General features: G+C 37.7%; 1 protein-coding gene across 1 annotated transcript in view; it reads left to right on the top strand.

Moving 5' to 3' along the window:
- The window catches only part of fgd (faciogenital dysplasia), a 65,026-nt gene that overhangs the window by 51,062 nt on the left and 994 nt on the right, over positions 1 to 12,970 (top strand). The window contains exons 5-19 of the mRNA XM_053624622.1: positions 1,736 to 1,831; positions 2,388 to 2,524; positions 3,704 to 3,857; positions 4,242 to 4,380; positions 5,639 to 5,697; positions 6,531 to 6,677; positions 6,812 to 6,904; positions 7,047 to 7,126; positions 7,215 to 7,245; positions 8,668 to 8,772; positions 9,239 to 9,289; positions 9,499 to 9,600; positions 10,032 to 10,166; positions 10,910 to 11,050; positions 12,474 to 12,970. The exon at positions 12,474 to 12,970 is cut by the window's right edge and continues 994 nt beyond it. Of these exons, the coding sequence (XP_053480597.1) occupies positions 1,736 to 1,831; positions 2,388 to 2,524; positions 3,704 to 3,857; positions 4,242 to 4,380; positions 5,639 to 5,697; positions 6,531 to 6,677; positions 6,812 to 6,904; positions 7,047 to 7,126; positions 7,215 to 7,245; positions 8,668 to 8,772; positions 9,239 to 9,289; positions 9,499 to 9,600; positions 10,032 to 10,166; positions 10,910 to 11,050; positions 12,474 to 12,701 (1,698 nt within the window). The 3' untranslated portion in view covers positions 12,702 to 12,970. The remainder of the gene's footprint in view (positions 1 to 1,735; positions 1,832 to 2,387; positions 2,525 to 3,703; positions 3,858 to 4,241; positions 4,381 to 5,638; positions 5,698 to 6,530; positions 6,678 to 6,811; positions 6,905 to 7,046; positions 7,127 to 7,214; positions 7,246 to 8,667; positions 8,773 to 9,238; positions 9,290 to 9,498; positions 9,601 to 10,031; positions 10,167 to 10,909; positions 11,051 to 12,473) is intronic.

Below are 12,970 nucleotides of genomic sequence, written 5' to 3'. Positions count from 1 at the left end.
ATTTGGGATGAATTTAATCAATCTTGAATGGATTTGATCTTTGTGACTGCAGTTTTGTTGCAGAGTCGAGGAATCTATTTAAGCAGCTTAATGTACGCTTGTCATGGATCCTGGCAAGAGTTGGAGGGAATGTCAGTGAAAAATAAGAGCAGGAGAAACAATAACAAGACGTATGAAGTGTTTGGTCTTTTTTTTTTTTTTTCTTTTTTTTTTTTTTAAATCCAGGTGTGTCAGGAAGCATTCATTCTTTCATTCTGATCTCCACCGGAAACATCCTACACATATGAACACACAGAACACACCCTGTCTGTCTGTGTGTGTGTGTGTGTGTGTGTGTGTAATTGTGAGTGAGGAAGAGGGACTTCACATTTTTAGTGATTCAGTTTTCATGGGGTGGCACATTTCCAGATGGGAGGGACTGATAAAAGAAAGTAAATGATGAGTAGCAAAGTTCCATGTTCACCTAGGGGGTATAGTAAGCCCTGCAGTCAAGTTTGCATGAGGTGAAGTATTTGGTTTTGTTGGCAAACATATCTTTACAGTTTGTCTCTACCCATCATCCCCCATTTCCTGCCTGCTTTGTGTGCGTGTGTGTTTGTGTGCGCGTGCACGTGGAATGTATGCATCACCATCACAGCTTTAATAACAACAACAACAAGAGCAACATTAATAAGAATACATTTTTATTTATATAGCACCTTTCTCAAGCCTACATTAAAAAGCTGATCGTCTATGTCAAAAAAATATTTAATGTTCTTTCATTTATAGGATGAGTACCACTGAAAGCACAAAATCTAATAATGTTGCATTTTTGTGCTCTTGTGATTTTGGACTTCGCTTTAATGATTTGTTAATATGAAAGCTCCAAATTTGCAAAATATTCTTTAGATCATATGATGGAATAATCATATGATTTATATTGTTTACTAATGTTCACTGTTTACACATTGTTTTTGAATAATATTTTTCTGCTATGGGAAAGCAGGTGTAGAGAGGGAGGGGTGGAGTCAGTCGAGGTCACCTGCTGTTAGAGCGGTAGGTAGGATAGTTGATGGGTTAGGACGAGAAATAGTTGAAAGTTCATGGAAATGTGGAAACCACTGTAGAATGCATCAAAACATATGAACGTGTGAAACTTAATGAGGGGCATTTTAAGTTCTGCGTGTGTTTTCAGATTTTTAGATGCAATCTCTCTTGACCTTTGTGGCTATTTGTTCACATTAAACAAGTTTGATTAATTATATTTAAAAACACGTCAGCTGGACTCTCTGCTTCATCAGCCACAATAACAATTTAAAAACTTACCAAGATGCAACAACAACTGTTATGCATGCTGAATGATGCATTAATTAGCCCTTTGCTTTAATAACGTCTGACTGTGCAAGGAAAGCCTTTTTAACACATTATAGTTATGCTTAAATATTAAGAATAAGATAGCTGTACTGAATAATTGGTTTAAGGTCTAACCAGACACACACAATGCGTCACTTTTGCTTTTTTATCACTTGAGTCATGGTTTGTAGGAATACGTGTGAAAACTGTAGAACTGTAAACTGTAAGAAATGTTTACTTTTGTGTCTAGCTGGAGATTTTATTGTTGATTTTGCAGAACACCTCAATACCTAAGGGATCACTACAGACCCTTGTCAAATCAATGCCCCACAAGAAAACTTCAGTAAGCGTTGTTCAGTTGCTGAGAGTAATATTACTTTCCCCGTCTCATTCTCTTTCCCAGGGTTTGCAGTCTGAGTCTCAGAAGCTGTTCAATATCGCACAAGAACTCCTCCATACAGAGGAAGCGTATGTCAAAAGACTCAACCTGCTAGATCAGGTAAGTCTCACACTGTTTCCTGTTTCATGCGTCTTACTTTCTTTTGCTTCTAACCCACGTAAATGTTTTACCCAAAACCCCTGTACCATGAGTCTCTTAACTAATACTTCTGTATTCACTTCAAAGACAAGTCAACTAAATGATCTGTACTTGTAATATACTCAAATCTAAAATGGATTGTTCCAACCTTTTTGACTGGAGTGTTAAAAATATAAAGCAATAAAGTCATTTTAATTCACATGGTTTCCATCTTGATCATTTGATTCCCAAGCACTTGAATGATTTTTTGTGTATATTTCCACACATGTAGTTTCATTCATAATGATCCAAAATGTGTGCCTTTTTGTAGTTAACAGGACATGAGGGATAAACATGGTGTCTTTATTTAAATATTAAATCTGTCCTTTATATCTGACCTACTATTTTCTGGGTAAAGAATAAGAATTATTAGTGCACATAAGTTTATGTAATTAAAAAAAAAAATTTGGTTAACAAGCTCTCTCCTCTCTATCTCTCTCCTCTCTGTCTCTCTCTCTCTCTGATATTCTCATTATAGGTGTTCTGTACCAAGTTGACAGAGGCAGGGATTCCTATGGATGTGATTAATGGGATTTTCTCAAACATCTCCTCCATTTACCGCTTCCACCATCAGTTCCTGCTGCCAGAGCTACAGACACGAATTACTCAAGAGTGGTGAGATTTCTTTATTTCTGTCATGTCATACATGCACAAGAACAAAGGTTTATTTTTCTTTTTCAATCATTACATATGAAAGAAACAATGCAAGTTGTACATCCAATTTTTTTTTTTTTTTTTTTGCATTTAATGTGTAGTATATAGCTCATTAGTATAACCCAGAACACAAAAAGGAACAAAGCAAAAATATAAATCCACCATGCGATCATTTGCATATTCTTAAGGGGTTAATCTTGATCCTGTGTTTATATGTTTCTGTAAAGATGCTTTCAGACAATGTCCATTGTTAAAAGGGCTATACAAATACAATTTAATTGACTTTAATTAATTGTCGTTGTTTACTTTGAGTGTGAGCAGCAGATACATTTTGGCTGAACTATTTCTTCAAAATGTTGCTTGTTTTTGGTGAACAAGTTATAGGTAAATGTATTTGCTGAAGGGTATGAAATTAGCACCCGCCAAATGCGGGCGAATAACAACACTTGTAAGTGGCATGTAAAATTGTCTGGTCAGCCCCCACTTTGATGGGAACATTTCTTGCACAAGGGCTTGTAGGGCTTACAAAAATAGATATCTAAATTTGCGTCATTTAGTTGTACTCGTTCCTCCCTCAGTGCTCGTGATTACCAGTGGCTGAACAAACATTATACATCACTTTATGGCTGATATTCTGCCTAACCATTTCCTTTTGTGTTCCACTGAAGAAAGAAAGTCATAAGGCTTGAGGATCAGTAACTAATGACAGGATTTTCATTTTTGTTTGAACTATCCATAAGCGCATACATGCCAGGTATTGCATGTAAAGGGAAAGGATTGTGTTCTTATGTATGATTCAATAGTTGAGTGTTTTAAACTTTGTTTACATCAATTATATAATTTAAAACAATGTTTGTTAAAATGACCAGCCACTGTGGCAGGTGAAGGAAAAAGTTCATTTCAGACCCTGATTGGCTGTCTTTTGACAAAAATGGCCTGTGCGCGTGTGTTTTTAACAAGTATAATATGGAGGCAGATGACTATTTATGTTCTTATCTGTGATGGTGGAGAAATATTTTGTGCTGGTGTGCATTTGTATTTTTGTGTGAAAGTCTGTCAGTCAGTCTGGCTTTACAGTATCAATTTTGTACATGTGATTACATGTGCCAATGTATTTGTGTATCTGACTGCCTTTTACAGGAACACAACTCCACGTATAGGTGATATCCTGCAGAAGTTAGCTCCATTCATGAAGATGTATGGGGAATATGTCAAAAACTTTGACCCTGCAATGGACTTGGTCAACACATGGAGCCAGAGGACTGCTTTCAAAAGCGTGGTTCAGAATATCCAGGTCAGAGTCGGTGTATGGATGTGTGTCATTTGTGAGCTGGCAAATGTATGGAGTTATATAATGATCAACATAAAAATTGGTAATAACTTAACTTCACCTGGACCTGTCAGTAAAACTAGTTAGAATCCTTGACCATATCTTAATAGTTCAGTAATTATGCAGTGGCCATTTTCAGTTACACTGAAGTGAACCTAATCAAGCAAGTCTCAGTTTTAGCTTTAAAGGATTCAAGTTAAAGCCTTGCTCCTCAAATAAACCCTCTTAGTAACTATATTGCTTATTTTGTGACAAAGACTGTAAGAGAACAAAAAAACAACAACTTTTTTTTTCCCCCCTGTATTTGATGAATACTCAGCTGTTTTGTGTGTGTTTGTGGGCATGCAGAAGCAGGATGTATGTGGTAACTTGACACTGCAGCATCACATGTTGGAGCCAGTGCAGCGTATTCCTCGTTATGAGCTCCTCCTCAAAGATTACCTGAAGAAACTGCCCAGTGATGCACCAGATAGGAAAGATGCAGAGAGTACGTTAACTAGTTTGTCTACAGTGTATCCAGAAACACTTTTTGTGTGTGTTTTGTGTGTGTTTTGTGTGTGTGTGTGTGTGTGTGACCACTTTCAACCCTTACAACACTCCACGCTTCCTCTTCCTTTTATCATGTTCCCTTTAAATTACAGAGCAGACATATGTGCATATACAGTATTTGGCTCTTATTATATGATGAAAGAAAGACTGATTTTGAGTTAAACAGTATAAAATGATACTTAAATATATATGAATTTGCAGTAGATTAAATTAGCTTAACAAATTTACTATAGCAGTAAACAGTATTTCCTTTCTAGAATTTGGCCTAAGTTTATCTTGAGATTCTACAAAAATGCCAGCTGTCTGAAACATGAACAAATCTTGAAAATGTTGTCAAAATCCTTGCTGAGCCAATACCAAAATGATGCATCGAAATATATACAATACCAGTCAAAAGTTTGGAGACAGTTGTAGACAAATATAATTGTGCCAACATATTTATTTCTTTCATTAGAAAACTTACATTTCATTTTCAGAAATTTTTTTTGTAAATGGATGACTTGTAGCTAAATCTTCCGAAGAGTAGCCAATAAGTGTCCAGCGTAGGTGGGAACTCCTTTAACACTGTTTAAAAAGAATCTCAGGGTCAAATTGGTTGAGAAAATGCCAAGAATACATTTCTGGAAATTCTAGGCAAAAAGGGTGCCTAAAAAAAAATGCTAAAATACTAAATTATTTTGGATTTTTTATCACAACATAATTCCCAGAGTTCCATTTGTGTTACTCCAGAGTTTTGATGACTTTATTATTATAAAATGTGTGGGGGGAAAATTAAGGATGAGTGTGTTTAAACTTTTGACTGGTTGTGTGTAATCTACATGACTGTGTTATACATTTGTAATTTTCTTATTATTCATAGGCAGATTGTCACCAGAAATATTCCCGATAATCTCAAATGAACCATAAGAGTCACGTTTTAGCATGGTCATCATGTAGCCATAAAAGGTCTTTCCGTTTGTGTATCTTGTGTTTATGTCTGACTGTGTCTACCACCAAATCCATCCAGTGCTGTTAAACCTGTGGCCATCTTCATCCCGTGTGTTTCTAAACTTAAACCGTGCAATTAATCAGTCACCGGACACTTTAAATCTTCTGTGTGTGTCTGTGTGTGTCTGTGTGTGTCTGTGTGTGTCTGTGTGTGTCTGTGTGTGTCTGTGTGTGTGTGTGTTTTGACTTTATCTGTCTCACTCTTTCAGAGGCTCTGGATTTGATCTCCACAGCAGCGAACCATTCTAATGCAGCCATTAAGAAGATGGTAAGTGTAGCTGTTTTTCCCCTCACTGTCACCCTGTTGTCAGACAGGATGCACCGTTTCCACTTCCTGTCTATGTTCACTTAATAGTCTCATATGCAAATGTGTTTTCTGTTACATTCTCACATTGTTTACACTGTCTTGCTCTCTGCTTGTGTTTCTCTCATCCTTACTATGTTCCTTTAGTCTACTTGATTATACATTGGCCATTTTCTAATGAAGGGTGATTTTTATTTATTTTTTATTTAATAAAGCAAATAATATTTTAATAAATTATCTTTTTAAAAATAATTTCCAAATATAACTGAATGGTAACAAATGTTCACATCATTCATCAGAATGGAGAAAAGATGTGATCTCTGAGACAGAATGGTGCGAAAAATTAAAAAAAAACATTGAGTATGTGACAGTTATGTGTGTGGAAACACCTCATTGATGAGAGAGATCCGAGTAGAATGACCAGACTGGTCTGTGCTGACATGAAGGCTATAGTAACTCAGATAATAACTATTTACAGCTGTGGTGAGCAGAAAAGCACCTCAGCATGCACCAAACATCAAACCTTGAGGTGGATGGGCTACAATAGCAGAAGACCACATTGGGTTCCTCTCCTGTCAGACAAGAACAGGAATCTTTGATGTGTTTTGCATGCTAAGATGCTTTTCTGCTCACCATGGTTGTAAAGAGTATATTGTACTAATTTTCCTGTTTTTAACCTGTGTAATCTATCCAACTCTCTAGTGTAAGATTATATGTTTGCTTGCTGTGTCCGAGAGACAACAAAAGATGGCATATGGCACATGCTAAAAGACTTTTAATGTTGTGTGCATCATTAGGAGAAGATGAATAAGCTACTGGAGGTGCATGAACGATTGGGTGGGGAGGAAGACATTGTTAATCCAGCTAATGACCTTATCAAAGAGGGTCATATAAAGAAGATGTCTGCTAAAAATGGCACAGCCCAAGACCGATACCTCTACCTGGTTAGTCTTTATTCATGAGTCACTGTTCATCTCCTTGTAATCAAACATTCACAAAAAGAATCCTTTAAAAAAATGTACAGAAAATTGTCCAACATTCATACAGTTTTAATTGTCTGTATATGCTCTCTTCACAGTTCAATAACATGTTGCTGTATTGTGTGCCTAAATTGCGACTCATGGGACAGAAGTTTAGCGTCAGAGAGAGAATTGACATAGCAGGCATGGAGGTATACAGTAATTGTGTGTCATAATGATTTTTAATTGGAATTAACTCTCTCCGTTATAACAGTATGTGAAAGTGAGAATACTTAGCTGTAATAGCTTTGTGGGTATATGTATACAAGAGCTAATGAAACATTACTATTTCAGGTCCAGGAGAATGTAAAGCAGAACCTGGCTCACACTTTTACAATCGTCGGCAAGCAGCGGTCTCTCGAACTGCAGGCCAGGTACGATGTGCTATCCTGTGTGTGTGCGCATGTGTGAGTGTAGATGGATTTTTTTTTATTGGTTCAAAATTGTTTTTCTTATTTACAGAAATGCTGAAGAAAAGCAGGAATGGATCCAGGTAAGATGTGTGTGTGTGTGTGTGAGAGAGAGAGAGAGATGGAGTGCTTTAGTAGTAGGATTAGAGTTGGTCAATAGAGTTGCCTCCAATATATATATATATATATATATATATATATATATATATATATATATATATATATAATATACACCGATCAGCCATAACATTAAAACCACTGACAGGTGACGTGAATAACATTGATTATCTCATTACACAGGCACCTGTCAAGTGGGGGGGGTATTAGGCAGCAAGTGAACAATCAGTTCTTGAAGCAGGAAAAACGGGCAGATGTAAGGATCTGAGTGACTTTGACAAGAGCCAAATTGTGATGCTAGACCACTGTGTCAGAGCATCTCCAAAATGGCAGGTCTTGTGGGGTGTTCTCAGTATGCAGTGGTTTGTTCCTACCAAAAGTGGTCTAAGGAAGGTGATCCGGCGGCAGGGATCGTGGTCGCCCAAGGCTGATTGATGCTGGTGAGGCGTGAAAGCTAGCCCGTCTCGTTCAATCCCACAGAAGAGTTCTGCTGGGAATCCTTGGGTCCTGATATTTATGTGAATGTTACTTTGACACGTACCACCTACCTAAACATTGCTGCAGACCAAGTACACCCCTTCATAGCAACGGTATTCCCTAATAGCAGTGGCATCTATCAGCTGGATAATGTGCCCTGCTACACTGCAAAAATTGTACAGGAATGGTTTGAGGAACATGAAAAAGAGTTCAAGGTGTTGACTTGGCCTCCAAATTCCTGAGATCACAATCCGATCGAGCATCTGTGGGATGTGCTGGACAAAAAAAAGTCAGATCCATGGAGGCCCCACCTCGCAACTTACAGGACTGAAAGGGGTCTGGTGACATCTGCTAACGTCTTAGTGCCAGATACCACAGCACAGAGGTCTTGTGGAGTCCATGCCTCAACGAGTCAGAGCTGTTTTGGGCGGACCTACACAGTATTGGGCAGGTGGTTTTAATGTTATGGCTGGTCAGTGTATATTATTATACATAATGGCAGAGAAATTGTAGCAAAACATAAATGAAGGTAGGTTTGTAGGTAAATGCTGGTACAACCAGTGGGAATGGTAAATGACATTCACAAGAAGCAGGCTTCTTTTTAAACTTTGAACTCAGGGAGTTGTATTCAGTGCATATTGAAAAAAAAATCAGCAAGCCCTGTTGTGGTCAGATTTGTTCAGTGTACGTGTTCCTACAGCTGTACACCAGTGTCTTATTTAAATACGTTTTTGCTATACGTCTTGACGGTTTTGAATTACTTTCACTCTTTGAAGGAGAAGTGATATCTTGCACAGGCAATACACATACAAATTTAAACCATGAAACTTTGTGTTGTTATTTATAAAAATGAATGTCAACCACCTCGCTCTCTCTTTCTCTCTCTGTCTGTATGTGTTTCTCTACCTTAGGTATTCTTGGCCACAATAGATAAGCAAAAACAGAAAAGTGAGACATTTAATAAAGCCTTCATTAGCTCCTTATCCCGTGATGAAGAACACGCACCTGATTCACCGGTACAGTATTCTTTTAGTTCTTTTTTTTTTTTTTGCTCTGTCTTTTCAGCTGAACAATTTTCTGTGTTTGTGTTTATTGCTGGTGTATTTATGTCATGTCTCTTTGTCTGTCCATATCCATATAATTGTTCAACTTTGTAGAATATCAGGAGATATTGGGACTCAAATTAGCAAACACAAACAAGTTACATAAGCATATCAGACGAGTCAAATTACAAATGATGACCACAATCATCTCCAGTTCTGGAGGGCTAGAGGTTAACTCTGATTATTCACTTTGATTGTTCCTTCTAATAAAGTGGTGAATTAAATCATGTGTTTTTAAGCAGGGGAAATGCCAAATTGTGCTGGACACTGGCACTCCAGGACTGGAATTGGTCTATAATTACAATAAAGACATTATTATAAGGATATCGACTTGTTCCATTTATGACTGCATGAACCTGATGTTTTTGACTCTCCACAGAGTCCATGGAGTAATGCATCTGTCGATTCAGATGGAGGTGGGAATGAAAGGGTGAGTAAGATATCTCTGCAACATGGACTCTCTCTCTCTCTCTCTCTCTCTCTCTGTGTGTGTGTTTCACGCTCTCTCTCTTCCTTTCATCTCTTTATTATGGCAGCAAATTAGCAATTTGACTGAGTAGTGCATTATTCTTTTGGTGCACTACTGTGCTTCATTGCATGCTTTAAACATGTCCGTGCATGTGTAAATCTTCTGTGTAGAGGAGTTCGAAGAAGCGAGACAAGGAGAAGGAGACTTGTAAGGGCTGCAACGAGACATTTCACTTCACCAAACGCAAGCACCACTGCAAGAACTGCGGAGCGGTGAGTGGCAGTGCTAAGTGAATGTCTGTCTCGTGCTCATGTGGGGTAAAGTTTAGTTGTGACCATTTAATATATATTCGCTAGGTCTCAGGTATTTTCTGCTTCCAGATAAAGTATACTGTAAGCAATTTCAAGTCAGCTAACATGGTCATTGTTCAGTTACTTTCTGAGTTATTTTTATTTGTTAGAGATTAATTAAATTATGGTTATAAGGCTAAAACTGTGTGTACTAGGCTATAATTCTGAGTGTAGGGGATTTTCCAAAACATAATTAGTTTTTAACCTAATGTCAAAATGAACTTGCACTTCTGGCAACATAAAGTTCATTTGTTTAGGACAATACAAAGCCAAACTATTGTCCTATTTATATGCCCTTTGCATGAATGTATGCATTTGTATGACTTTTCCTACACATCTGCTGCACCCTGCAGGCTGTCTGTGGTAAATGCTCAAAAGTGTCCGAGACCAAGAATATCCGCATGTGTAAGCAGTGTTTCGAAGTCCAGCAAGGACCTGATGGGACGCCAGGGGGCAATGTTGAGCAGAAGAAAAAAACAGTGGTAGAGGTGAGAAGCATTAAATCCTACATGAGTCATTTCTTGTAAATGACGGCTAAACAGCTAATAGAAAATGACACTAGAACATGTTCCACAATTATTTATAGTTTCCCAGGAGTTATGATACATACGTAAATATGATTCACAACCTGGGCTTTTAAAGATACCACCCACATATTTCCATAAGTGCTCTGTAACACACATACCACATACTCCTCTTCCAGTCCTTTTAATAGACTAGCAGCTCTCTCACATCTGTAATGAAGTACGGCTAAAAGAGATTAGTTATGGCCGTGCAGGATTTAATAAAAAAATCATTTTGGGGAGGAAATCTTGTTTCCTGTTTCTAAATATGTAAACAGGCCTACACGCACATTCATGCTGTGAACTGTCTGTGCTATTTTTAGTATTTTCTGCATTATTGTGACAGCAGCAGGTAATACACTGACCCAATAATACAGACACAAGTAATCTTGTTATACGTGCATAATTATGCCAACAGGGTTATTTTAACTTCAGAATAATTATATGCCCGTACACTGTATTTGTGCTAGTATAAGACGCACATACATATTTTACTTTCCTACCACTTGATCCTTTGCCGGTTTACATTTAAAACAGGGCTTTGGACCACATGCTTCTGTGGACCACATTTTCTTCACTTTTAAAAAATACTGTATGCATTTTTTTCTATTATTATTTTATTGTTGGTCTAATTATTGTTTTGTGTCTAATCTCATGTGGTGTTGCAGAAGCAGCTCTCCTTGACAGATGATAGTTGTGTACTATGCAGCCAGCTCCTGGTTCAGGAGAAAGGAAAGAACTGGATCAAGACCTGGGTGGCAATAACAAAGGCAGAACCACTAATGCTTTACCTACAGACTGGAGGCCAGGTAGTGCAGTGTGTGTGTGTGGTTGTGTTTATCTGTCTGCGACTTTAATGAGATTGAGGTCAGGTGGATTGTACAAGCCCGCTGCTGACCTCACACTAACTGACCGTTGCTTACTCACCTTAATCTGTCTCTCCCTCTTCACTCTCTTCAGTTACTCCTTCACATTTTTATTTTCAGTTCCGTTGGTCTACAACTTCCTTTTGTTCTTTCCAATTTATGATAGTTTTTTTTTTCCTCTTTCTGTCATTCTTGGTCCCTTTGAGAAACTGTTCACAATTGTGACAAAAAATGAAGTGCTACAATGATCCACAGGTTTTGGATCATTGTCCTGCTGGAAGAGCTGGAAGAGAACTTTGACCCAATTTTAGTTTTGTAGCAGGGGCAGTGAGATTTTCATTTTAAAAATCTGGTTCTTCATGGAGTCCATTATGCCATGTGTCCTAACTGGGTTCCCACAGACTTTTACAAACCAGCCATACTTTTGTTTAACCAATATTATTTTTACACCAAATCCACCTTGGTGCCAAAAAGCTATTTTTTGTCCCATCTGACCATAGAACCCAGTTCTATTCAAAGATCCGTAGTGTCTAGCAAACCCCAGATGCTTGCATTTTGTGGTTAGATGAAAAATTCCACAACGTTTGTTAGCAAGGAGGTGGCATATAATTGTAGATTTGGGGATTTTGTGACCCAAAATGCTAATCTCCATTCATAATCAATTGAGGATATGTTTGCTTCTAACCATGCTTTTTCTGTGTATGATAGTAAAATGCATTTGTGTCTTCTAACAGGCAGCTTGTTCTGATTGTTTTATACTTCCAAGTTAATGCCCCAAAAGTGAATATGGGCATTTTCATTCTTGTAATCATTTTTATAGCCATTGCCTTATTGTTTTTTTCCCCCTCATTTCATTTGTGTATTCTCTCATGAATGATTGATGAATTTGGCCTTTGTGTCACCTCATACTTGTATAAACAGCTATGGTTATATGGTAAAAATGGTCTTCACATGCACGTGCACACACACACACACACACACACACACACACACACACACACACACATACATTATTCTAGGATATTAAACATTCATAAATGTATCCTGTGTGGGTTAACCTGTTCTATTATTAGGTCATAAACAATAGTAATATAGGTTTTATTGCTTTTTATGAAAACATTAGCAAAATGGCCACATTAAATCATAGGGAAATTAATTTGAATTTAATAATTTGGTGTGGCTTTTATTGTAAGCTTTTAAATACTGCTTTATCCTGGTCAGGGTCACAGTGATTTTGAATCCTATCCCGGGAAATTATAATGACCTAATGTGCTGATGTATTCTGATTGTTGACACCCAGAAATAGTTCAATCATTTTGAGAATATTTGTCTTCCCTAAGCAGTGACTATTTTTATTCTTCATTAGGATGCACGTGGAACCCGGGCGATCTCTGTACCTGGTTATGAGGTCAGCACATTAACACCCTCAGAGAAGTCAGAAGGCAAACATGTGTTCAGGCTCAGCCACTCCCAGCATGCACTGCTCTTCAGTGCCCCGGATGAAGAATTAATGGACAAGTGGGTGGAGCTTTTGTCCCATGCTGCAAAAGGGGTGGCTTTAGAGACGTCACTAAGCCTGGGAGAACACCGTTAGAGCCGATGAGAACAAAATATTGAAGCGACAGAACTTTCTTATAGAATTTGTTACTTGAATTCACATTACCTTCAGCACTTTTTTCTCCTTTATTTTAGTTTTTAGTTCCTCTTCACTTTTTACTTGCTATTTTCACAAAAGCACAGGCTGGATTTGTACACATACATGCACTGTTCCTACTCCTCTGCCGCTGTTGTAAAGCTGGTTCCTAAATGCACTGTTTCCTTTTTTTTTCTCTCCCCACAAAAATCCATTTGTATTATAATAGA

This window comes from Ictalurus furcatus, chromosome 5 (assembly GCF_023375685.1).
Source record: "Ictalurus furcatus strain D&B chromosome 5, Billie_1.0, whole genome shotgun sequence".
Lineage (NCBI taxonomy): Eukaryota > Metazoa > Chordata > Actinopteri > Siluriformes > Ictaluridae > Ictalurus > Ictalurus furcatus.
The sequence above is the reverse complement of the archived record's forward strand: the minus strand, read 5'-3'. Positions and strand labels throughout refer to the sequence as shown.